The following is a 25,666-nucleotide window of genomic DNA, read 5'->3' on the forward strand; positions in this document are numbered from 1 at the left end:
CACCCTCAGATGAAGCCATGAGCCAGGCCTTACAGGACCAACTGCCCACTGTGTCAGTCACCTCCCCTGCTTCCTCCCCAGATGCCATTGATGGCAGGGCGGCAGAAAATGGCACAGCATATCGTGACGACGCCCTCCTGGACCACTACATGACCCTGGTGGAGGACACCGGTTGCGTGAGTGGCTTGGAGAGAACCATAGAGGCCCGGACAAGCAAACGATTCAAAGAAAAAAAAGGAGCTCAGTTGACGCGGATCCACACGATCCTTGACAAGAACCCCGAGAAAAACAAGAAAGCATTACATAGACGTGCACTTCAGCGAACCTTAAAGGTACAGCCTGTAACTAGTTGGTTACGTTCTGCAACTGCTTGATTCTGCCCCGTGGAACTGTTTTACAGCCTGTCCGTTCTTACAGAATTCATCACTGCAAGATTACAGAAAAGAACACATTCTTGGCACAGTGCTCCTGAAATGTAATTCATTTCAAAACCTCATTTTGGCAGTTTTAGACTTGTCAGTCTTCTCTGTAAGAAAGAGAATGTAACTCCTTGAAGCAGGACTGTTGATTATTGGACAATGGGTTTAACTAGTCTATGCGCTGAAGTGCACCCCGCAAGCGGCAAAAGAAAGACAGGTGGTTACAAGCGGGTTCTTGCATGCATTCTGCGTGTACACAAAGACCATACATGCCGCAATAAATTAATTACACGTACGCAGCGGGCTCCGTGTCAAACGCGCATATACTTGCAAGCCTCGTGGTGTGCCTAGGCAGTGAGCACCAAAAAAAAACACGCCCTCTCTGTTCCGCTTGGAGTGGATTAAAAGAATTTTTGAGATTTAACTTTTATTAACGATTGAAAATAGCAATCACAACTCATTGAACCTTCTACAAAAAACAACTGAGTTGTTTTCTTAAACTATACTTTTCTGAAATGGAATTTAATCCATCCATGAAATTTTTTTCTCCTTTATCTACTATTCAATATCTGAGATTAGTCTTTTCTTGTACAATGAACGACTTGGTATTTTGAGGAAGCCATGTCACTGTCTTGTGTAAATTCTTCAACACACGTAGTTAATGATCTTTGGGTGTATTTTTCCTATTCATAGGCCAAGCAGGAAGAGTTAAAAGAACTAGAGTCTCTCCTGGCTGAACCGTCCCTGTCAGCATCTAGTATCCAAGAATGGAGGACGTCTCACAAGGACCTGCTGGAACATGTCCTGAAGGGTCCGAAACCATGCAGTCCCAGTGACTCGGATTCAGATATGGAGGGGGATGAGAAGGGCAGAGCTGTCAATGGAAATCCAAATCGAGAATCAGTCGGGGCTGGTGATGGAGACGTCTTTGAAGAACCCAGCGGGAATACAGAAACTGTGATTGTGGCAGAAAACCAAACCTCGGCAACCACACGGACAGACTGTGGGGTCACTGCAGAAGATTGTGCTGGTGTTGGGAATAGGAATGAGGATGAAGCTGGAAATGTGGGTAGCAGCGACTCCAGGGAATCCTCCGAGATGGCCTCTCCTCAGGCCATGTCAGAGGTCAGTGGGATGGCAGGGTCGTCACCGGTCCTTGGAGATAACATCAGGGTCCGTACTTTCAGTGGGTCATCGGAAACCAGCCTCTGAATGCTTTCATGAATTCCGTTGATGGAGTTTTACAGAGTAACGACTGTGAAACTTTGAGGCAAAAAATTCATCATTTCAATTTATGGACGTTTACACCCACACCAATTACTGTCTGGTGGCCACTCTAGTCTGACAGACAAAATCTATTGATGCCTGAGTATTTCAGCCAGGCTTGCAGCCTTGTAAAAACAGCCCAGATTGTGCGGTGTTATATAACTTCCTTTTGTTCACGAACCTGGCACAGTGTACTGCTGACCTCTTTTCAATAGGGGCCAGATTAGCACGCAGCGGTGCTGTGTGGCTCATCGCTGCGGTGGTGGAGCGCTTTTGTCCGCAGTGGTAATCTGCTCACACTAAATGCCCCAAACCATGGTATGCTGTTTCAAAACAAGGCTGGATTATCTCCACTATTGAGAGTGAAAAAATATCGGTAATGCCCAGCAGCCTGGTCTTTTGTTCCGGGTATGGTATTTTGTTACAAGGCCCAGTTCCCTTTGTCCATTTTCGGAGACCCTGGCCTCGCGCATAAACACACGGTGCCTGAAATCGGGCGCCCCGGCAGGAAGTGGTTAATTCCTTCACCACAATTTGAAGCTGTTTACAGTAGAGCTGTAAACTAGAATAAAAAATCCAGGAAATGCTCTTTACATTTGTAGGATGTATATAATTTCTTGTGTGAGCTTACTTCTCTTGTTTTAAAGAATCCGTATTATTTGTGAATATAAAATGTGACACACCTCCCTCAAGGTAAATTTCAGCATTCAGGCAATGACTGCCTCTATTTTTGTATGGTTCTGTATGAAAAACCTTTCTGTGTATTTATACAACTCCTGTAACTACGTGTAACCAGAACATTTGGTGAGACGTGTTCACAAAGAACTTCATGTCAATTGACTCGTACTGCCAGTTAGTGATCTATCTGCTGGAAGTCCTGTGAACAGTGTACTTTAAGAAGAAATCAATGAATTTAGAAAATTAAACTGTCTTGGGCATTTACTTCACAGCATCACAAATCTATTTCATAACATCACTTATTCTTCATAGAATAAGCGATTATAGATCATAGAATAGCGATTATAGATCATAGAATAGCGATTATAGATCATAGAATAGCGATTATAGATCATAGAATAGCGATTATAGATCATAGAATAGCGATTATATCAAATTGTACAGTTAATATTTTGTTGCCTTTTGTAAGTAAATGTGCTAAGTATTTTGTCACATTATGCTGATTTCTGGTTTGAGAAAGAAGGCAGCATGGTCTTCTGTTCCTTTTGCTATCAAGTTAAGGGTTACTAATGCAGTTTTCAGAAGTATTATAATTCACTCTTGAAAAAAAATACAACCAAGAGGTATAGACATATAAAGGCATAGCATATTATTTTTATCTATTATTTAATTCAGGACTATGGGTGTGTTCAATTTTGTTTTGTATATTAAAATGAAAAGATTATTCAGACAAATGTTACACCGTTAATGGTTTTATGTACAAAAGCTGTAAAGGGTGTTACAAGTGTACAAATTAAGATATGTACATTTAGCACTGCTGAATACTATGGAGAATGATTATTAAGAATTCAATTGTATTGTTGGAAAAGTATTTCTTTGTCTTCTGTTGACCAGTGTCATAGCTTGTAGTGCCTTCTGCATGAGGCAGAGAGCCAATAATAGGCCCAGTTTCACTTACATAGGTCGCTGGAATCTCTGAGGAATGCTGTTTCGTTTTTCTTCACTGTTTGGCTTCTACTTGATCATTTCTGTGTTTTAAATATGGGCATTTTTGTTTTACTTTTTGTTTACATAGTTTAACCAAAAAAGGATTACAAAGCAAATACTTGGATGGTTCTTTATCATTTGACAAGTTTAATTTCTTTCATGTTTGTTTATCCAAATCGTGTTTTTCAAAATAACAAATTTGTGAATTTCCTGTTAATGTACATTTGTTGAATTATTTCATTTATTGCACAATCAAGCTCTTAAAATGTTGTCATGTGTGATCAACTTCAAATGGCAGGTGCACCAAGCCACAAGAGATAAGGATTCTGCCAATGCTTGAGTGAGTAAAAACAAATATTAACAAAGGCACACTGTCAGGAAGAGCTTGACTAAAATTCCCTCACCTGTGACAGTAACTCACACATTTTGGCAGCTAGAGGGCAGGCTTTCTTGTGTGCAATTCTACTGTGCTTTCCAACTGGCCTTGTGTCTTAAAATAGTTTGACAGATGGCTAGTATGGGAACATGACTTAGGTGGGCTAAAAACAACAATATACTAATGTCTACCATAGAGGTCATCCGACCAAGATCAGTTGACATCAAACCAGTGGTCAGCCATACACTGAGGGTTCCATTTGATGCTGCAGACCCAACACCATTCAAACTTGCATTGTTGAACGGTGCACACCATGTGCATGCATCCTCCTGCGATGAGATCAGAAAAAAATGATGACTTCAGCTGGTCAACAGAAGCGCAGCCGCCCGCCCTGTTTGTATTTGATGCTCTGAGTTTGCAAAGGAATTAGAGGTTAACATTTTTGACACAATAATTGATGTCAAATACTGTGTCTGGCATATGGACACAAAATGTCCACACTTGTCTGTGTTTCATTGCACTTTTCCAGTAAAGATTGTGCATGACTGTCATCTTTCCAGTGACTGCTTTTGTTACGGAGGGACACCACAAAAACTCTACTCATGTATATATCCCTGTGGAACAAAAGCTCTTACCAGAAAAATGGCTGCCATGCACATCCTCCATTGGAAGAATGCTTCATTGCCCGTGGAAGCCATTTTGTGTCCAGTCTTCAAAAGTGTTATGGTATTTTTCCATGCTGTAAGTTGCGCTTGTGTGCGTTCAAAAGTTATGGCTTCGGCTGAAAATGACGTGCACCTGTGGTAGCCACTGAGTAGCCGCTGTAGTCATTATCCACTGACTTATATGTGGCTCCAAGCCACAGCCACTCAATTTGGACGTTAAACCTACTTACCATTTTTCTCCACAGGTGCCTTGCATTTTGGGCACGGCTTGGTCGTCTTTCGGATGGTCTCTCGGCTTTGATTCAATTCCCACTGTGCCTCCGCCCCTTTCTGGCTCCTCACGGTGAAAGTGGCCCCACCCCCATCCATGACGGGTCCTGCCTCCATCATGACGCAGTCCCCGTGGTGGTAAGCATTGCGACACTCACGACAGAAAACAAACTAGGCAAAAGGTTGATGGTAATTTGGGTGAAGCCAATCAATTGAGTTCAATCGACTCACTGACGGGTACGTTTTGTGTTTCAACTACATTGTTACATGTAATGATACAATGTATAACAATTCCCTGATAAGCAAAGAGTGTATTACTGTGTAGCAATTGCAGGGGTAGGGTTCTAACCCTCTCGTCCTCCATTGGCACACTGATAAAACAATCACACAACAGAAGTCCTGGATTCAGGGTGTTTTGGGAGGAGGGCATTCTAATTCAGTACCAGATTGCAGATCTTCATGTCCCTTTGTCCTATGTTCATTGCTTACCCCGCATCCGTGACCAGCCTGTTGGACACACTCAATTCTACGTGATCCAGGGTCCGGCACCAGACCCGCCCCACACCCAGGGGAAGGGCAGAGTATGCCGCCATCTTGCAGCAAACATTCCTCTGCTCCAAATCGCTGATATCTGCCATACTGAACAAAGCAGAAGTTTTCCATTTGTGTGCTCCACCTTCCAAAGACCCAGTTTCATAAAATAAAAACTTGTAGCTTATTCTTTAAACTTGTTAAAGTAAATTCACCTTACATGTTCACAGACTAAAAAGGCCACTTTTGGGGAATTGGCTTAGTGTCAGTGTAGCGGTAGATATGTATTACATACAGTGCCAACATTTCTTTTGCATTGGGTAATACTTGCTTCAAAACTGGGAATTTGTTGATGGCTTCCTTGACTGTTTACTTCACATTGCTGCAGAACCTCTTCCCAAGAAGAGGTAACCTTGTGAAGATCTGGTTTAAGTCAAGGTTCACACCAACTGCATTATGTGGACCTCTTTCGTCCTCAGGCGTGTATGTGTGTGGAGGCATTTGAGACCTGAAAACACCCAAGAATTGTTACCAGCATCCTACCTGCTCTACACCCAGCACCCTGAAATGATGGGTCTCCTTGATGAATGAGTCGGGACATCCACCTGAAAAGAAAAGAGGGGAAAGCAGGAAAAAGATATTTTGATCAAACCAAAGGGAAACGAAATGAGAGAAATGTAACAAAACTCATGTGACGTGTTCTAAAGTGAGAAATGTTCAGCAGTGTAAATTTCCTGGGCAGAAAAGGTTTCTGCCTAGTACTGACCCCCTGGTCCTGATCCTACCTGGGCAAGGCAAGGTATAGCCCAGCTCTTCATCGGCTGTGAAGCCTCTCTCATCAAGTTTGACTTGACAGTAGGATGTGAAACAGTCTAGGCAGACAGTATGACGGCTCGCACAAGGAAAGACCAGCACTGGATTGCTGAGGAATACGTAACGACACAATCAAAGGCCGTGTTTCCAACACAAGACTTCAAACCAGAGGTACGATATTATAAAAAGTTTGAAAGTGTGGGTGGTTTTACAGGAGCACTGATAAAATCTGCATTAAAAGTTAGAGTGCTTATAACACAAGTTGACTTTCTGAGAAAATTCAACTATCTTTTAAAATGAGGCAGGTATTCCAAATACTTGGACTGGTTTTAATAATTTTTGTCTCACCGAATATCTTCACAGATGAAGCAGACTACATCCCTTGTGTTGCATTTGATGAGGTACAGAGCAACAGATCTGTGGTTGTCGGAAGTAGGATGAGTGCCGCATTTGAAATAAAACTCCTGCAAAACAATTTCAGAATGGAGAAATATCAGTTGGATTGCTCACTTTATTTCCAAAAGGCTTGCACAAAAATGTGAAAACTGTCCTTGCTTGCTTAAAACTAAGAAAATTCAGCTTTGTCAAATACCTACAGCAATTGTTCCTGGACATCCGTCGGATTGGCAAGCTCCTGAGATCTTGACCGGTGTCAAGACGTCATCCCAGCAAGACGGATCCTAAAACAGCAACAGAGGAGTCCAGGAAAAAACGATAGCCAGTTACGTTCTCTGTGAAAAGAAACCAAGCTATGAAAATATCACTGAAGTTTTTCTACCGATGATATCCGAGATCCTTACCTGTTGGACAACAAACGTTCCCCCCTTGCATGTCCTGCAGCAAACTCGGAGCTTTCCTGGCTGAACCGAGCGGCAAGGAGACTTGCAGTACACGTAGAGCTGGGGTTTCAATCTCCTGGCTGAGACAGGCAGACAGGAGACGGAACTCAGAATACACACCCATGCTAAGAAAACTGTGCCGTTTCAAGCGAGCATCAAGGATGCAAACACAGATCCTGATCAGATACATTCCCATCTTCTCTTTCCTCCATATCATGGATTTAATTGCTATTTCTCTCAATCATAACCATCAAGTATATCCACTCTTCATTTAAAATGCCAGTTGATAGCCATATATTGGGGCAACCTGGTTACATTTTCAAGAAGTACATACCAGCTTCATTCTTCATTAGCTCTTGATCACCTTGTGGGTCAAGATCAGCGATGTGAGCATCAAGGGAGCTATACCCTTTTTGTTCCCCCTCTGGTGGTGCCTCAGCTTTGAGCTGGCTCAACGCATCGTTGTCCCTTCTCCTTGACGATTGTTTCCTTGCTGCAAACAATGTGCTGTATTCTTGCAGCTGACAGTCCTGTTTGATTGGAAGTTAAAGTGCTTGGTTGTCAAGGGAATCATTTCACTTCTGTCCGCGGAGAGAAAGAAGATATGACCATGCTGCAGCAAAACTTAAAATCTATCAAAAGAAGGCAATATTACAGGTTTTGATGGCCGAAGCGCAAGATTGGAGAAGATTCTGTAGTTGTAACAACCACACAAACTGATTTTGAAGAAACATTCATTCATTCATCCCATATATGCAACAGGTGTATTTGACAAAGCCTAATTATAGGTTGTAAATCTTTACGCGATATATCTGTGCTGCAACATGATTTGCCCAAATAGCACAAAAGGGACGGAGTGAACGTACGTTTACAGCTTAGCTACAGAATCTACCAAATAAGCAGGCACCTCCGTGACCTTGTTTATGTTACCTGTGATTGGTTGGTATGCGAGGTCAGTGGGGACACCCGATCACACAATCTTTGTGCAATCAATGGATCTGATTGAACGATTTGTCAACAATTCCACCATTGGCCAATTGACTTTCTTTCAAATTGATGGTTGTTTTCAAGAAAGGGAAGTAAAGTTGGAGACAGATCATGCAGATAGATAGAGTGATCAAATCATGGTGTAGATCAGCTCGATTATATGCACAACATTCACAGGCACTGAACATGCCGAGCAGTATATTTTCAATTTCCATTTGCAATTATCCCTAGGGGCCACTCACATAACTGTTACCTGGTCACGTGACATAGGGAAGAAAGGGCATTCATTACCACTAGAACGCTGTTCCTATAATAAGGAAAACGAAGTCCACTTTTTCAAAAGAAAGCTTTGGGAAAATATATAACCAAATTAATATTTTTCCACCACTGTTCCACCCTGATGAATTTTTTTAAATGCTTTTTTCAATCCCTTTACCTGCAATTTCAATCCATCATCCAATTGTTTCCCACAGAATATGACAGCAATGTCGGATGGTTTCAAATCTTCATCGCTATGGTAACGGGCAATTTCACTTTTCAAGCGTCCGACGGTCCACGCAGGTTCTACCGCTACGGTGCGACTGTACCCGCCAAACTTGACGACGATTTCAAACATTTCTGGCTTTCTGTTCCTCAAGCTCTTGGAGAGTTTAAGTTACTGAGTCTAAGCCTCCTGTAGTGTTAAATGAACATTGCCCTCGTGAGAAGTTGACGATCTAAATAAGTAGTAAGTTAGTAAGAAGTCCAACCTCCATCCATCCAACTTGCACAGCTTGAGTTTTCAATATTCATATACCGGAAATGAACGGAGGCTGCCATGTTTGTTGAAGAGCGCCCCCATGTTCTCGAGTGCGCCAACAAGTTTAGAAGTTTTGGTGAGTGCACCTTAAATTTTGGTTTACTTTTAGTGTTGTTCTTGGCATTTTCTAGTACGTTAAAACCGAACGTGTAAGTTTAATTTTTTTGGCCAAAAATTAAACACAGAACATTCACGTTTGACTTTATTCACTCAGGACCATGGCAAGGGAAACTCTACTGGTTCGTCAGTTTGCTTTTTAAAATTTTCAAGTGACACACCAACTTTTTTTTTTCATTTTGCACAAAAGTGTACCCGGCGCGAAGGGGAAACGCCGTCCAGTCGTCTTTTCCTGTATGTGATGGCAGCTCATATATACCGTGGCGATCAACACTAGAAGGACTGCCGGTCATTCCCATCTTGTAATGAGACGATTACCCAATTTGAAATCTGAAATATTCGATTGCCTTCATACGCTGATCAACTATTTTCGTGTTCTTGAGCAATAGTGTAAAAATGGAGCCCATTCTGGAACATGGGACTGAGACTATTGGTTTTGTTGTCGATGGAAATCTTGGCAATTTAATCTGCCCGGTTGACTGCACAATGGGTGTTACGGCCGATAACAGAACTCCTTTCTTTTTAGTTTTTTTTTAATTTTGTTTCTATTTTGCTTATACAACAGATGGGCATATTTTTTAGTACTCAAACAATAACCGGATTATTACAAAGCAATGCGCTCTTTTCTAATGTCAGTATTCAGTGTTTCCTTGAATTAATTTCACTTGTTCTGTTTCCACTCATAAACTATGCACACAGGATCATCCACGTACATATATCATGTCTAAAATGGGCAGATTAGATACCATTTGCCCTGTGTTTGTAATGGTGGTTTATGCGTCTCCGTATCTGGAGACTGTTTGCTTGTTAGAAGCTTTGATAGCTATCACTTGTGCCGAGTTGTTCGAAATGCATGGTGCCAAAGTCTACTCATGAGACCCATTTATAAGTACAAGTAGCAGCAGGCAGTGACCCAACAGGTGAATACCAAGCTGTGTCATGGTAATTATGAGAGAAGAAAAAGAATAAAAAACAGGGTATTTCGGTTGTGGAGTCGCAAGGCTATTAAAAGCTTCTGGGTCTAGTACGAACTACTTATGTATAGCCTTGGTTTCAGTTGGTTATACAGGACTGCAGCTTGATGCGATCGACGCAAACAGTGCAGGGCGATTGAAACCTGTTATGAATAAACGGCTTCAAATAAAGACTCGCCTCTCCAGCGCAATGACTTGCCAAAACCACTGAGAGCAAAGTACAAACGTGAGATTTCCATTAACGAAATATTACGATATCGTGAAAGGTCGCCCTACTACAAAACCTGTTTTGGTGAAGTTAAGCCAGGGTAAAGTAGCCTTTGAGTTAATTTTTGAAAGGAACCAGAGAACTGGAAAAATCCGGATCTGAAGCAAAGGCAGTTCATAGATTGAGACAACGTTAACTTTTGATAATAACTCTAAATATTGCACAAAACACATGTACCATATCGTGGAGTCGCATACGAATGAATAAATTCATTTCTTTTATGCTTCTGCAACGATTGCTCCAAAAAAGACACAAACATGCGACGTATCTGCGACTGAAAACTGAAGACGGTTGCTGAAACAGGGAGAAAGTCTAACATGGGCAGTAAAAGAAATCAAAACACGGCCAGTGATACGATGCCCGAACCGCCCGAGTCGGGCTGGGCATGGGTGGTTGTGTGCGGTGCTTTTGTTATCCAGTTTATGGTAGTTGGCTTTCTTGCCTCGATGTCTGTCTACGTTTTCCTGTGGATAAATTACTTCGAGGGAAGCGCGGCCCAGACCAGCCTGATTGTGTCGCTTTGTTCTTTCCTGATGGGTGTCTTTAGTAAGTTTGCTGTATTTTATCCGGTTAAGAAGACAGGAAAATTAATTTGTAAATGCACCAATACTGGGCAGTAAGATTAATGTATTAGTTTCCATTAATTAACCAAAAATAGTAGCAATTTATTCTCATGTCCAACTACCAATTTCCAAATGGGGGACGCCACTGATCACTTCACTCGACGTCTGATGGTCTGGGCTTTATTCGTCGGAACAAAATCTCGTCGGAGGCAAAAAGAGGAAACATTGGCTAATCGAAAAAATGGATAAGGGGCAAGTCGAACATTGTTATCAACTAAGAGTCTCTTTTGCTTGGGTCATTTTAGGTCCAGTGGCCGGTGCAAGCTGTAAGCGCTTTGGACCCCGTCTGACGGCCATGGCGGGTGGTACGCTAACATGTGCTGGCGTCATTATCTCCTCACAAGCGACTGGTATTGTCTTTCTCATCTTCAGCCTGGGGGTTCTGACAGGTGAGTGTTTGAAACCCAAGTCGCGATAACTTTGAACAAAATGGGGCTTAAAATTTATGTAATGCGAAGTGTTCCAAAGTTATATACGTGTGCATGATGTGCGCATATCATCAGATATAGCCTATGGGTCTTTGCATTTTCATGCTTAAGTTCCAATACTGAAAGTTATATTATGATTAGTTATTGTTGTTTTGTTTGAATGTGAATACCAGTGTGCAATTCGAATTCTCTTTTCCGTCGCTAATGGCATTAATGTATTGTTAATATGTGAAAAACGGTATTGTGACGAGGACCGTTGATGACATTGACAGTGGCAGTAATGACACCTTGTTTGACTCACTAATTCTTATATATTTAATGATGAGTGTCCTTTCTTTTCCCTCTTAGCCTTCGGAATGAGTATGGCCACAAATGCTTCTTATACGATACTGGGTATGTACTTCAAGAAACGTCTGGCTATAGCCATGGGTTTAGCCACTGCTGGAGTCAGCGTAGGACAGTTGGTTCTTCCACCTTTCTTCCAGTATTTGATCGACCACTACGGATGGAAAGGGTCGCTGATGATAACTTCCGCACTAACATTTCACGTAGCTGTTGCTGGTGCCCTCATGCGGCCCCCGCGTATTGCTAAACCGAAGAAGCCATCTAGAAAGTCCACTGGTCGCACAGCAGAGGATGAGGCCAAAGCAGAAGAAAACGGCAATAACATTGAATCGACTGGAGTCGGCAGCCTTCGGGCCCTGTCGCTTCTCAACCCATCGATCTTTGACGCAGAAGATCAAGTCGGTTCCCCCAATGGCATGGCCCTAGGAGAAGGATCGATCTTCCAGGAGGAGCCAGACGTTGCCATGACAACAGACATTGAAGAGGATGAGGACAGGATTCAGTATGTCGACGATGATTCTTGGAGTCTGTCATCAACTCCGGGAGGAGATATGTCCGCCTTGAGCCACAGTGTCTGGGTACCTATCGCTGTGACAGCCTTGCAGAGCATGCCAGGAAAGAGGCGTCAACGATCTTTTCTTCCCGGACGTAAACCTCGCTCTGCATCTATGCTAAGCCAGACCTTGCAGAAACAGCCTTCTGAACTCCTGCGTCTCTTTCGGAATCCCAGCTTTGTGATCATGCTGGCGGTGAGCATAGCACACGGCTTCGGCTGGGCGTCCACCACCTACCATTTGGTATCGCGGGCCGAGTCTGTCGGTGTCGAACCAGACAAAGCCGCCTTACTTCTCACTGCAATGGGCACAGGCAGTCTTGTCGGTAGACTAAGCATTGGATGGCTGGCTGACAAAAAATGGATCGATCCTAAAATCTACTACACCTGTACCTTCGCCTTTTGTGCCTTGGCAGCATTCATAACTCCTCCGATAACAGTCTACTACGCACTGATAGCCTTGGCGCTTGTTCAAGGCTTAGCATTCGGTGCAGCGACAGTCATCCTATTCATTACTCCTGGGCGTATTGTTAAGCCAGTACTTGCCACCACATCCTTGTCGTATTGTCTTCTTGCGTGGGGTGCAGGAGAAATATCTGGAGGAGCATTAGCGGGTAAGATTGGACTAATTTAACGAAAACCATTTAAAAAGTAATGAATAAGAATGAACAAAGTTTAAATTTATGTAAGCATTTTGGCGTCTGAGAATTTTGTTTTCAAGAAATGAGTGTAACCTTTTATGAGAATCTTGTTTTCAATTCAGGATGGTTTTACGATGCTCTTGAAAGCTACGACTATTCCTTCTACACTGCTGGATCAGTGATGACTGCTGGGTCTGGCTTTATGCTCGTCATATTCTTCCTCCAGCGAGCGAAGCAACGATGTCACGGACACCCCGCCAAGACATCTGAGGGCAGACACGAGCACGTCGAACCGGGTTCGAATCCGTTTGATCCGGAGTTTGCTGGGTCAAAGTTTGATGATTTGGGAAGGGTCAATCCGTTGTTTTTCATGAGGGAAAGGGTTGAGTCAGAGAGGAATAAGGGTGAAGTTGAGACAGTGGGTGGGGCTGTGTCAGTTGATGAATTGAATGAGAGGGAGACTGATTTTAAAGGCTGGTCTTGGAATAATGCCCCTGAAGGGGAGGAGATTGTAGTGGATGTAATTGAAAGGAGGGAGTTAGACACTGAAAGACACTGTGGGTTTGAGGAATCATCGGACATTGACGATCAAATGAATGATTATAACACGGCTGAAGCTCATGCAAACTGTACCACTCCAACGCAGATTAACACACGCGCAGAAGTGCACGCTGAAGGGACACATAATTTCGACATATCGAACAATTCTACTGATGCTGATCCGGACAGTATGGTCGTTGAAAGTTATGACAATAAAATTTTGATTTATGACGGAAGCAAACGGGATAGTGATGGTGATATTGGCTTTGGAAATCCATGCTATAACGTTAAATCTTGTTCCAGCATTCAAGATTCTGGTTATCAGGACAGCCCCTATAATGCACAAGAAGAAGTCGGTAGAGAGCGTAGTTTGTCCAATGGCTTAGAAACGCCTCATAACGAGTCTGAATGTAGCAATTACGAAAACGATTGCGGTATTGAAAATCCTATTTATTTTGCTGAGTCTAATTTAAGCGACTCTTTCCCGTTCGATAGCGAGTGTGTGAGTGAGAAGTGTCAGACTTGTGCCAGAGAATTAGGTATAAGTAATTGTGTGGAAACTATTCCAAAGGTGTTGCTGACCAACGATTCCCTTGAACCAGAGAGAAACCGTGAAAAGGGCAATGAGAAGGAACGTGAGAATTACTCAACTGTGAGCAAAGAGGGGGAGGGAAATTACTCTGGAATCTCTAACCCCTGTTACGTCGCAGACACTCTAGCAAATAAATGCCACAGGGAGAGCTCAGAGAACGTCACGTGTGGTTGTTAGGACAGAGGGGGTTCGGACGCCAGAAAGCGAAAATGCGTGTGAAGTATTGCAATATTTACTGGGTGGGAGGGGTCACAACTTTGTCTCCAAAGAACGTTTAATGCCAGCTGTTTTCCCTTGCCTCTCAGGAACAAAGATAGGTTCGTTGCAATGATCTATTCTTTCCTCTTGGACTTTATTTTTCAACATTTTATTTTTTAAAATATGTATTAAGGAAACATCAATAAACAGTTGTTTGCGGGTTGCGTCTGTTGTTGTTTTCTTTTTTCTGGTCATATTCTGTGACAAAACATTATTTACTAGTTGCATGCCAACAGACAAGATCGGAAACATTTACCAGAAAGTATTTCAGACACAGAATTGGTACGAAACCTAAAATGTCATGAATTCGAAGAAAGCGTTGCTGAGTTCCTAACACCAGCAATACAGGCGGTTCACAACAGAGCGCCTCCAAGAGTTTGCAACGCGCTGGACAATCGCAATGCACAAAATCTGTCGACCCTTTCCAAACGCGCATTTGGTCGACAGATTTCACGCATTATGGTTGGCCCGTATAAAAATCTTATCGTGAACGTAGCCCCCGCGTACCCAAAGACTACGCACGCACACAAGTAGTGTTACAAGCGAGTGCGCGTTTCACAGACAATCCTGCAGTACCGAGATCGGCCCCCTTGAATGGCGGCAAGCATTGCGCACCGGAGCGATTGTCACGGAACAGTGGCTATATACAGCATTTATCACAATTGCTTACCGCTATCCAGAGGGTCACTGCGAAATACCTGTGATGGCGTTACCACGGTCACACGCATGTTCGGTCTTTTCTGGCAACAAGTTATGTAAATAGTCTATTAAACTCCATGAAGACGCCTAATTTTGAAATATGCATTGATGGTCACTGTCAAATTTGAGACATTGCTAGCGCCCTTTGCCTTTTTCCATTTAGCGTTGTCACTGTTCATGTTCAGCGTTGATATGTCCCGTTCCCAACAATGTCAGAAGGACAATAGAGGGACCGGTTACCAGTCTATATTCTGCGACGCGTATTAAGGCTTAAACAGTCTTCGGTTTCTGGTCAGGGCCTTGCTCCAAAAGCGATACGGCGACGGGAACGTTTTTAATTTTTTTTTTCGCCTTCGCTTTTTCCCTAGAAATGATGGACACTACAGACTAATTCGATTAGACGCCATAACCGCGGTGGAACCGCACTCACTTCTTCAGCTTGATGCGCGTGTGCTTTCGGCAAATCACGACATCCCGTTGCTCAAAGAGGCGTGTAACGCGAGCGTTTCACCTGTCCACTAGCGTTGTGCCACCGCAGTAATGGCTTCTAGTAGACCGTATTCGCGGCGTCCCCAATTTCAGTCGTATTCCCCAACGTAGTGTATTCATTTGAAAATGTTAAATTCAAGTAACCCAACTATATTCTATGATTTCATGCCGACCCCCCAAATCACCCGGTACCATCCTATTTAGAGATTCAAAATTATACTGTACGTTCAGGAATATGACTGAAATTGGGGACGCCGCAAATACGGTCTATTCTGGTGGTCGAATTACACCATACGTATAAGTACGCGTGCGTGTACGTACCGCGCTACGAACACTGAAATAGACTGGCCCCTCATTATTTACTGTTTCAAAGGCCGTTTTGCAATATTCAACTGCGGCACCGTCTCAAGTTCAACTGTTTTTAGCTAGCTGACTTTGAAGCTGTAAGCGCACTAATTAGTCTAATAGTGCCACAAAACATCATATAAGATGCAAGAGAGCAAAAAATTACAGTAATCCAATTTGACTTAAACGCTTCAGGCCCAGAATCGGGGATTGGTTTTGGAAACGAAGCCTGAGACGCAGCCCAAAATCGAGTATTGGAAAAGGGCCAAAGCGCTTTCAGCTTCAACATGTACTCAGGACATAAGATGGCCTCGTTTGCCTGGTTCCCAGATGTGAATATATCATACAGAAATAACTTAGGGGGGAGTGCCAGACTAAATGTATGAGAGTCTGGTGACTGTACATATTACTCAACCGTACCCCATCTAAAACACGTTGAAATAGACCGTATCCGCGGCGCCCCAATTTCAGTCGTATTCCCCAACGCAGTTTATTTATTTCAAATGTCAAATTCAAAGAACCCAAGTATATTCTACGATTTCATTCCGACCCCCGAAATCACCTGGTACCATGCCAATAAGGGTTTCAAATTCATACTGTACGTTCAGGAATACGACTGAAATCGGGGACGCCGCGAAAACGGTCTATTATCAAAAACTGACCACTGAGAAACCGGAGACATTTCTTTTGGCCTAACAGCGCAAAGTTTGAAAGCGCTTTCTTTGTTGCTCAGTCAATTCATGCACAGTGGATGGACGCAGATTCCTGAAATTGTTGCCACCGGGAGCAAGCAAGCCAAGCATGGTATGGACCATGGACGTTGCTTGTCACCGCGGCAGCTATGAAATCACATCCAGCCTCGCTCGAAATCCGACATTTTGTTCTACACTTGTAGTGCATTTCGTGCCATGTCAAAGTGGTCCCAATGCACGAGGACCTACATGTACATGAACTTCTGCCATGTGTTCATCTTTAATAGTGTGCAGTACTGACGTGCGCACGTATTTACTCCAAATCCAGGCAGCTAGTGAACTGGCCACAGCTGTTTTGGTAAGTGTTTTAATTTGAGCAGTTTTTAATGTTATCTGAACTGAAACTGTGACCATTTTCGTTCTCTGAATGAATGTCGCAGGTTTAAACCCTGATGCTTTCTTTTCATTAAATGATGTAAACCGGACTTTATGGACCATTGTACTTTTACATGATTTTTGACCGTGGATTTAAAAAAAATACTTGAAAAAATGGCTGTACATGCACGATTTTGAATTACTTCATTCCAGTAGTGTTACACGTTATAAATCATATGGTGACATTATTCAGAAAAATGAAATCACTGCGGAAATATTGTGCACTGTATTCTTATAACTCGAATCAAAACATGTACGAATGTGGCTTTGAAATCTTTGGCTGCATAATTTAAGAAAACATTCGCGAGTTATCGTGGGTAAGTTTGTTATCCTTGGAGCAGTTTTTTAAGAGTATGTCACTATCACATGGTCTGTTCCTTCCTCTTAGAAAATATACTTATGCTCCATTTTTCTTGATGCAGTAATGTTTCGTGGGAGGTACTATACATCCAACCCATAGGTTTGTAATATTGGTATATATACAATGGCTGCCATGAGATGCGACCGAAAAAATGTTGGGCCTCCGTTCGGCAAAGACAACGACAACTGGATTGTTTGCATCAAACTGTCTATAAAATCAGCGTTTAGCTACCGCTACTATATGCTTTTAGAAACTTAAGAATGTAGTTATCTAGCGATAAGTTTTAAAATAAACTCTACCAAATGTAGGCATAAGACAGGATTTGCTAATGACCAGATTGGGTAGTTATTTGAAATATCAGGTGTAATTAAGTTTGATTATAATTGTAAAATTATAATGCAGTTAATATTGTAGCTGTAGTATTGTTTGCTGTGAACCGTCATTACACATTTGATTTTATCATATTCTAGTACAGTCTGAAAACAGACGTGATAATATTAGCAGTAGTATAAGTTTGATCAGCATAAAATTACAAAGCATTGCACTTTGTGTAGCTAGTGTTGATAAACAATTCTACTGTCCACAGTCATTACGCGTGTCATGTATGCAGAGTAGATGTAAATCTCGATAAAATATTGCGTCACCATTGTGGTCCGATAGAAGCTGGTCCGAAGTCCACTGACAAATTTCCACTGAAGTGGCACTTCGGGCAGTGACGTGAAAGGAAAAACAACAAGCTGTGTAAGTAAGCTACTGAAGCTGGTAAGGACAGGAGAGAACCGACCTCTGCTTAGCCTTGGTAACAAGTCGTCGTTGTGTCAAGTTTTGCCCATACACACATCATAGACGCCGTTGCAACACATGTATTATTAATACCTGCAGATCACACTAACACACTTGTGTCATGTACTACTCAGGTTTTAAGTCTCGTGAGGAACACGACCTTTACATTTGCTTGTTTCATTACGTATTCCTCAGCCATCCATGGCTATTCTTTCCTTGTGCGGGCCGTCATACTGTCTCTATAGACTGTTTCACATGCTACTGTCTTGTCAAACTTGATGAGAGATCTTCTGTCAATGACTTGCCCAGGTACACAACGGCAGGCTGCACGTTGCAATATGGCTGTGCAATCTGGGCTGTACTATAGAAGTCATTGCAGTTATTTTAGGCTTATCGAGGTACGATTCCATTTCTCGCACCAATTACGGGCAAGGCTTGTCAACCATGATGCATTAATGTAAACAGTCATTGCGCCACTTGTCTCAACGGATGTGTTCGTACTTTGTTCACAGTTCCATACAGTTGCGACGTCATGCGCAGCAGATATGGATGCTAGACTCGATTTTAAGTTGGTAATTTGTTTGATAGGAACCTGGTCGGTGTTTCGCACAGGGTAGGCCTTGAATGTATACCACAGAGTTAACCTGAACCTGTGTTTTATTTCTCCATGCCTGAACGCAGCAGGACCAAGGAGAATTATTGTATACAGGCAGGGACGGCTGCTTCTCCATCCTCGTAAGCGCAGTGTCGTCACCGTACCGTCGCGTATAATTATAAGACCACGCGCGGAGGAATGCACTATAGGGGAACCGAAGCTACTCGTATCTGCCCAATTCAATGGTCAAATCTATGGTGATTCTGAAGGGACGTGTAATCGCATGAAATCTCTCTCAATCTGTAACTCAAGAAAACACATGAAACGTTTGCACCACTTAATGATGACAAAACCATCCATTGCCCCTCTTGGAAAGACTACCCCCTTGCAACTTGAATACTGATCGAGTCAGACATTTAAGTTAAAGTAAAGTTAATAGGTCTCCACGCATGCTTGACAACCACCGGGGAAATCATAGAGAAAACGATTAGGCCTGACATATTTAACCATAAAAACCAGTGTTCCTATACCTCAGCCCCAGGAATAATTATTGGCCTGAAGGTTAACGCCACTTCATAAACACATTAAACCGTCATTATATGGATACAACCTAATAAGTGTGTGAAAGTAATTGCTGCGATCACGGTCACCAACGAAACATTGACTCCCAGCGCCCCCTTGAAATTACATGTATAATCATTATGCATCAAAGCAAAGCTAAATTATAAACAAGAATTAAATGTGTGAACAGTGTCCAATGTACTTGTTATTCAAATTCACTGAATTCGGTAATAACCAAAGATGTAAAACAAGTAAGTTCCTTATCCACGCCTAATTTCCAGATTAAGGTGAAAGAACACTGCACAAGTCTCTCGTCCCCTCTCCTTGCCGATCGCTTCCTTGCAGCAAATAAAATGCTAGATTCTTGCATGCAGCTTACAGTCCTGTGTGATTGTAAGTGGAAGTACTCAGGCGTCAAGTAAATCATTACAGATCCCAAGGATATTGGTTTAGAAGAATAAATAGCATAGGTTTGGAAGAACACTATTTGCATAAATACCACAAAAGGAAAGGAGCAAACCATGTACAGTCGCAGCTTAATCTAACAAAACGAGAGGCGTGTATTTGTTGGGTGCAATAAATTGATGTACACAATCGCCCAATCATTCACGCAGCAGCTGCTAGCGCCCTCATGCGGCTTCTATCCCCAAACTTGGAGAAGTGATCTACAAACACTTGGTGCATGAAATGAATGGGACATGAAACGACGGGGCTATATACTAGTCTGGACGGTGCATACGTGATAAGGATTTCAAAATTTCCCCGGCTCCCTTTATGTTCCCCTTTTCTGAGACTAGAATTACCAGTTAATAACATCAAATCCCGCAACAATCATCAACAGAGTGGTGGAAAACTGTCTTCTCAGTCTAATTTTTGTAATGTTCTAATTTCAGTCACTTGTTTTCAGTATTTTTGAGCAATATTATTCATTTTATTTTCTGCATGCTTGCCTTTGTTAATAAAGACCCCGATGAAAGTAAGGCGTGCTGTGAACAGCTTTTTAGGCTTTTACTGGTGTGATAATTCATTTAGTGGCGCAAATTCCACCAGCCATGCGCCAGCCCAACCTTCACTTACAGAACGTATGAGGAATCAAATTACACACGAGGGATACCTCGAAAAGGAGTTTCCTTGAAGCACTCGTATTTTGTTTTGCTCATATTCGCAGTCGGCATGCTGAGTTTGCTGTACTCATTGATGATAACCACACGTATTTACACAGACGAATGACCTCTTTTTTATGCGAGTTCATCGTTGTTTTCTTTCATTGGTAATGTTTACACTTGTGACCTTTCCACAAGGGATCATGCATTACAGAATAAGCAAATGTCCTTGAGATAGCAGCTTCCAATCTACGAATGTGCTTGCAGTGATGTAGATTACGTGTACATAAATGTACTTTCGACACATGTTACAGACGGTTTATGCGTCCCTGTATCTGCACTATTTACTGGTGGAAGATAAGCGTTTAAAAAGTGATTGTCTCTGTGCCCGGGGTTTGTTTGAAATGATACCAAGGTCTACTCAGAAGAACCATAAAAGTGGTCATACGTTTGGACAGTGACCCAGTAGACGAATAAAAAGTCGTTTATTAATTAGCGAAAAAAGCCTCTGGTTTCTGGTCAAGGCTGGCTCCAAAAGTGGAACGGCGACGCGTTTTCTCCTCCGTCTTTTTGCCCCGTAGAAATGATACACACACGTGTGCTTGTACGTACATACCTCCGCTACCAACACTGAAATAGACTGGGCCCCTCACTATTTACTGTTTCAAAGCGTTTCCAGCTTGTAGATGTACACAGGACATAAGATCAACTCGCTTGTCTGGTTCCCAGATGTAAATGTATACTACAGAAATAACGTCATCTGAAAAAGAGTGACCGAATAAATGTATAAGGGCTGTAGAGGGACTCCTTTACTATCAACTGTAGTCCATCTAAAATACGTCAAAATTACGCAGTAGCAGGATTGCACACAATCAAGCAAGTTTAGCAGCTTTTGACTTCGTATTATATCAATTTTTTTTATTTCTCTGACGCGCAGGTCTACGGCGGCGACGCGCGCGCAGACCAGAAACCAAAATATTTATCGGCCTTATGAGAAAATAGTGAGAACGGCAGATGTTTCTACTGTTGACTTAACTATGGTATAAAAAACCTAGGGTTATGGGACGGACTGCTTATGTATAGCCTTGGTTGCAATTCGTTATACAGACTTGCATCTTGATGCCATCGACGCCTGTGTAATGAAGGGCTATTAACACCTGGCGAATTAACGACTTACAATAAAGCCTAGCCTTTTCAGTGTATGCAGTGGCTTGCCAAAACAAATAGAGAGTACGTACAGATAAACCAAATATTTCAATGTCGTAAATGGTTAGCCTACTATAAAATCCTTAGTTAAGCCCCAGTAAAACAGCCATCGCGTTAATTTTGAAAGGAACCAGAGGACTGGAAAAATCCAGATCTGAAGCAAATTGGCAATATGATAGATGTCGTCTGGTCTGAAACTGATTTTGATGATAGCTCCAAATTTTGAAACTATCGTAACGTGTTGTGGAGTCGCATACAAATGAATGAATTCATTTCTTGTGTGCTGCAAAGATTGCTTCGAACAAGACAGAAACGTGACGTATGTGTGACTGAAAACTGAAGATGGTTGCTGGACCGGGGAGCAAAACTGTTCAACATGGGCAGTAAAAGAAAAGAAAGCACGGTCAGCGATACGATATCCGAACCGGCCGTGTCGGGCTGGGCATGGGTGGTTCTGTGCGGTGCTTTTGTTATCCAGTTTATGGTAGTTGGCTTTCTTGGCTCAATGTCTGTCTACGTTTTCGTGTGGATAAATTACTTCGAGGGAAGCGCGGCCCAGACCAGCCTGATTGTGTCGCTTTGTTCTTTCCTGATGGGTGCCTTGAGTAAGTTTGCTGTATTTTATCCTATTCAGAAGACAAGAAAAATAGTTTGTAAATGCACCAATGCTGGGTAGTAAGATTAACTTATTAGTTTCTATTAATTAACCGAATAACGAAATAAATGGGTGCCTGGAGTAAGTTTGTTGTATTTTATGCGTTAATGAGGACAGGATTATTAATTTGTATGATGCATCAATGCTGGGAAGTGTAATAGATCTTTTAGTTTGTAACAACAAAATTGGCAGTATTTCTTGTCAAATTAGCTGTTTCCCTGGGGAATAGATTTCGAGCATAGTGGATATCAATCAGATTGTACTATACCGGGTTATTTTAGTTTTCCATCCTTCCAAACCATTGTTGTCCATTATGCCCGAACTCCAAAGTAAGGTGGGACTCCACTGATCACTTCACTCTCCGGTCTGGGCTTTTATTTTATCGGAAGAAAATCTCGTCAGAGCTAAAAAAGAACACACATTCGCTAACCAAAACATGTGGATCAGGGGAAAATTGGATGAAACCCTTTTTCTCTTTTGCTTGGGTCGTTTTAGGTCCAGTGGCCGGGGCAAGCTGTAAACGCTTTGGACCCCGTCTGACGGCTATGGCAGGTGGTATGCTGATGTTTGCGGGCGTAGTAATCTCCTCGCAGGCGACTGGTATAATATTTCTCATTTTGAGTCTCGGCGTTTTGACGGGTGAGTGTTTGATACGTTAGGAGCTCTTTTAAATTCACCGCAAAAATTTTCCCAACAACTTAGAAGTTCGAATTGGAAGTATTATTCGTAGGTATTGGAAATTCATGCACGTGTGCATTATATGCATCACTTATAACTTATTTCACGATTATGGATGTGAAAATCTTTTTCCAAAATTGAAGGCCATTAGTAAATAACATGCTTGTTGCTGTTTGGTTTGAATAGAAACACCAATGTGAAATTCGAATACTGTTTTACGTCGCTAATGACGCCAAGATATTGAAAGTCTATCGAAAACTATATCATGACGAGGACCGTTGATGACGTTTACAGTGGCAGTAATGCCACTTATTTGAGTTTCTAATTCTTTTATTTTTTACAAGTAGGTGTCCTGTCTTTTCCCTCGTAGCATTTGGAATGAGTATGGCGTTGAATGCTTCTTATATGATACTGGGTATGTACTTCGAGAAACGTCTGGCTATAGCCATGGGTTTAGCCACTGCTGGAGTCAGCGTAGGACAGTTGGCTCTTCCACCTTTCTTCCAGTACTTGATCGATCACTACGGATGGAGAGGGTCGCTGATGATAACTTCCGCGCTAGCATTTCACGTAGCTGCTGCTGCCGCCGTCATGCGGCCGCTGCTTATCCCTAAACCGGATAAGTCATCTAAAAAGTCTGGAGGGGGCAAGGTAGAGCATAAGGCCAAGGGAGAAGAAAACGGCAATAATAATGAATTGACTGGAGTTGGCAACCTTCGGGTCCTGTCCTTTCTCAACCCATCGATCTTTGACGCGGAAGATCAAGTCGGTTCGCCCAATGGCATGGCCCTAGGAGAAGGATCGATCTTCCAGGAGGAGCCAGACGTTGCCATGACAACAAACGTCGAAGAAGATGAGGACAGAATCCAGTATATCGACGACGATTCTTGGAGTCTGTCATCGACTCGGGAAGGATTAAAGTCTGCCATGAACCACAGTGTCTGGGTACCGGTCGCCGTGACAGCCTTGAAGAGCATGCCAGCGGAGGGGCGTAAACAAACCTCTCTTCCCGGCCGCAAACCTAGCTTAGCATCCATGCTAACCCAGAGCTTGGAGAAACAGCCTTCTGAATTCTTGTGTCTCCTTCGGAATCCTAGCTTTGTGATCATGCTGGCAGTGAGCGTAGCACACGGCTTCGGCTGGGCGTCCACCACCTACCATTTGGTATCGCGGGCCGAGTCTATTGGCATCGAGCCACACAAAGCCGCCTTACTTCTCACTTCATTGGGCACAGGCAGTCTCGTTGGTCGACTAAGCATCGGCTGGCTGACTGACAAAAAATGGATCGGTCCTGAAATCTACTACACCTGTACCTTCGCCTTTTGTGCCTTGGTAGCATTCATAACTCCTCCGATAACAGTCTACTACGCACTGATAGCCTTGGCGCATTTTCAAGGCTTAGCATTCGGTGCGGCGACAGTCATCCTAGTCATGACTCCTGGGCGTGTTGTTAAGCCAGGGCTTGGTACCACTTCCATGTCATTCTCTCTCCTTGCTTGGGGGGTTGGAGAAATATCTGGAGGAGCATTAGCGGGTAAGTAAGACTAATTTACTAAAAAAACAATGTAAAAGGTGATGAATTATAATGAACATTTTAAGTTTATTTGAGCATTTTGGCGTCTGAACACTTTGTTTTAAAAAAATGAGTATCACCTTATAAAAGAATACTGTTTTCAATTCAGGATGGTTTTACGATGCTCTTGAAAGCTACGACTATTCCTTCTACACTGCTGGATCAGTGATGACTGCTGGGTCTGGATTTATGCTCGTCATATTCTTCCTGCAGCGAGCGAAGCAACGATGCCACATACATCCCGCCAAGATATCTGAGGGCAGACACGAGCACGTCAACCCGTTGGATCTGGAGTTTGGTGGCTCAAAGGTCGATGATGTGGGAAGGGTCAATCCGTTGTTTTTCGTGAGGGAAAAGGTTGAGTCAAAGAAGAATGAGGGTGAAGCTGAGGCAGTGGAAGACATTTTGTCAGTCGAGGAATTGAACGAGAGAGAGATAGACTCGAAACTGAGCTGGTATTGAAATAGTAGTATTAACTCTGCCCCTGAATGGGAGGATTCGAGATTATAGTAGATGTAATAGCATGGAGGAAGTGAGAAGAAAGACATTGTGAGGTTGAGGAATCTGCAAATGAATGATTAGTACACAGCTTAAGCCCATACAAACTGTACCATGCAAACTGTACCATGCAAATTGTACCATGCAAAGTGTACCATGTAAACTGTACCGCCCCAACCCGATAATAAACAGATAATTTTGACATATCGAACAATACTACTGATGCTGATCCGGGCGGTATGGTGGCTGGACGTTGTGACAAAATCTTTCTTTATGACGGAAGCAAACGGGACGGTGAATGTGATATTAGCTTTGAAAACCCGTCCTTTAATTAAAGTTGAAGGTCGATCTAACATTCAAGTTTCAGATTATCCGGACAGTCCCTATAATGGATAGTGAGAGGTCAGTATAGAGCGGAAACTATTTTGTCCAACGATGTAAAAAGGCCTCATATAGTGTCTAAACGGAGCATTGAGGAAAGATATCGCAGTATTGAAAATCTTCATATAATGCTGAGTCCATTTTGAGCGAGTCTTTCCCGTACGATAGCAAGTGTGTGAGTGAGAAGTGTCAGAGTTGTGCTAGAGAATTGGATATTAGTGATTGTGTGGAAAATAACCCAAGGGTGTTGCTAAGCAACGATTCCCTTGCACCAGAAGGAAACTGTGAGAAGGGCGATGAGAAGGAATTTGAGAATCACTCGACTGTGAGAAAAGACGGGGAGGGAAATTTCTTATTCACCTGTTACGTCACGGACGCCTAGCCAATGAATATCATAGGGAGAGCTCATAGACAGTCCGGTATGGTTGTTAGAACCGAGATATATAGACTTGACGAGACGTTGGCTTGTTAATATGCTGTGGATACGTAGGCTGCGCGTCGTTAATTGGCCCTCATGTATCCACTTAGTAATCTGTCATCCGTTTGTACACAGCAAATCAGCTCATTTACCAAAACTGGCAGCAGCCATTTAAATATGGGCGACTCATAATAGTACGCCTCCAAGACGGTTTGCAACGCGTTG

General features: G+C 42.7%; 5 protein-coding genes across 8 annotated transcripts in view; 4 read left to right on the forward strand and 1 right to left on the reverse strand.

Moving 5' to 3' along the window:
* Positions 1-3,571, forward strand: part of LOC110978869 (connector enhancer of kinase suppressor of ras 2-like) — a 21,255-nt gene extending 17,684 nt beyond the window's left edge. For all 3 annotated transcript variants that reach the window (XM_087146289.1, XM_087146290.1, XM_087146291.1), the window contains 2 exons: positions 10-332; positions 1,113-3,571. In XM_087146289.1, coding sequence (XP_087002415.1) covers positions 10-332; positions 1,113-1,631 — 842 coding nt within the window. In that variant the 3' untranslated portion in view covers positions 1,632-3,571. The remainder of the gene's footprint in view (positions 1-9; positions 333-1,112) is intronic.
* prkn (parkin RBR E3 ubiquitin protein ligase) lies at positions 3,475-8,448 on the reverse strand. Its single transcript, XM_022234231.2, has 10 exons — positions 8,268-8,448; positions 7,179-7,374; positions 6,806-6,924; positions 6,602-6,685; positions 6,354-6,469; positions 5,978-6,114; positions 5,736-5,797; positions 5,151-5,300; positions 4,622-4,832; positions 3,475-4,055 (listed from the first exon to the last, which is right to left on the reverse strand). The coding sequence occupies exons 1-10, from the start codon at positions 8,445-8,447 to the stop codon at positions 3,940-3,942; spliced, it is 1,371 nt and encodes a 456-aa protein (XP_022089923.2). The 5' UTR covers position 8,448; the 3' UTR covers positions 3,475-3,939.
* A 118-nt stretch (positions 8,449-8,566) lies between these two features.
* On the forward strand, positions 8,567-14,133 carry LOC110978896 (putative monocarboxylate transporter 5). Its single transcript, XM_087146293.1, has 5 exons — positions 8,567-8,706; positions 8,938-10,535; positions 10,858-11,001; positions 11,389-12,552; positions 12,702-14,133. The coding sequence occupies exons 2-5, from the start codon at positions 10,307-10,309 to the stop codon at positions 13,886-13,888; spliced, it is 2,724 nt and encodes a 907-aa protein (XP_087002419.1). The 5' UTR covers positions 8,567-8,706; positions 8,938-10,306; the 3' UTR covers positions 13,889-14,133.
* Positions 14,134-14,256: 123 nt separating this feature from the next.
* Positions 14,257-25,666, forward strand: part of LOC110978930 (protein downstream neighbor of Son-like) — a 58,753-nt gene continuing 47,343 nt past the window's right edge. For both annotated transcript variants that reach the window (XM_087146297.1, XM_022234282.2), the window contains exon 1: positions 14,257-16,552. The gene's annotated coding sequence lies outside the window, so the exon portion shown is untranslated. The remainder of the gene's footprint in view (positions 16,553-25,666) is intronic.
* Positions 16,549-24,841, forward strand: LOC147796717 (putative monocarboxylate transporter 5). The gene is made up of 4 exons (XM_087146302.1): positions 16,549-21,843; positions 22,389-22,532; positions 22,942-24,105; positions 24,254-24,841. The coding sequence occupies exons 1-4, from the start codon at positions 21,615-21,617 to the stop codon at positions 24,604-24,606; spliced, it is 1,890 nt and encodes a 629-aa protein (XP_087002428.1). The 5' UTR covers positions 16,549-21,614; the 3' UTR covers positions 24,607-24,841.

Source organism: Acanthaster planci, linkage group LG15, assembly GCF_054643075.1.
Source record: "Acanthaster planci isolate LZ-2023a linkage group LG15, COTS_SCS, whole genome shotgun sequence".
NCBI classification, from domain to species: Eukaryota; Metazoa; Echinodermata; class Asteroidea; order Valvatida; family Acanthasteridae; genus Acanthaster; species Acanthaster planci.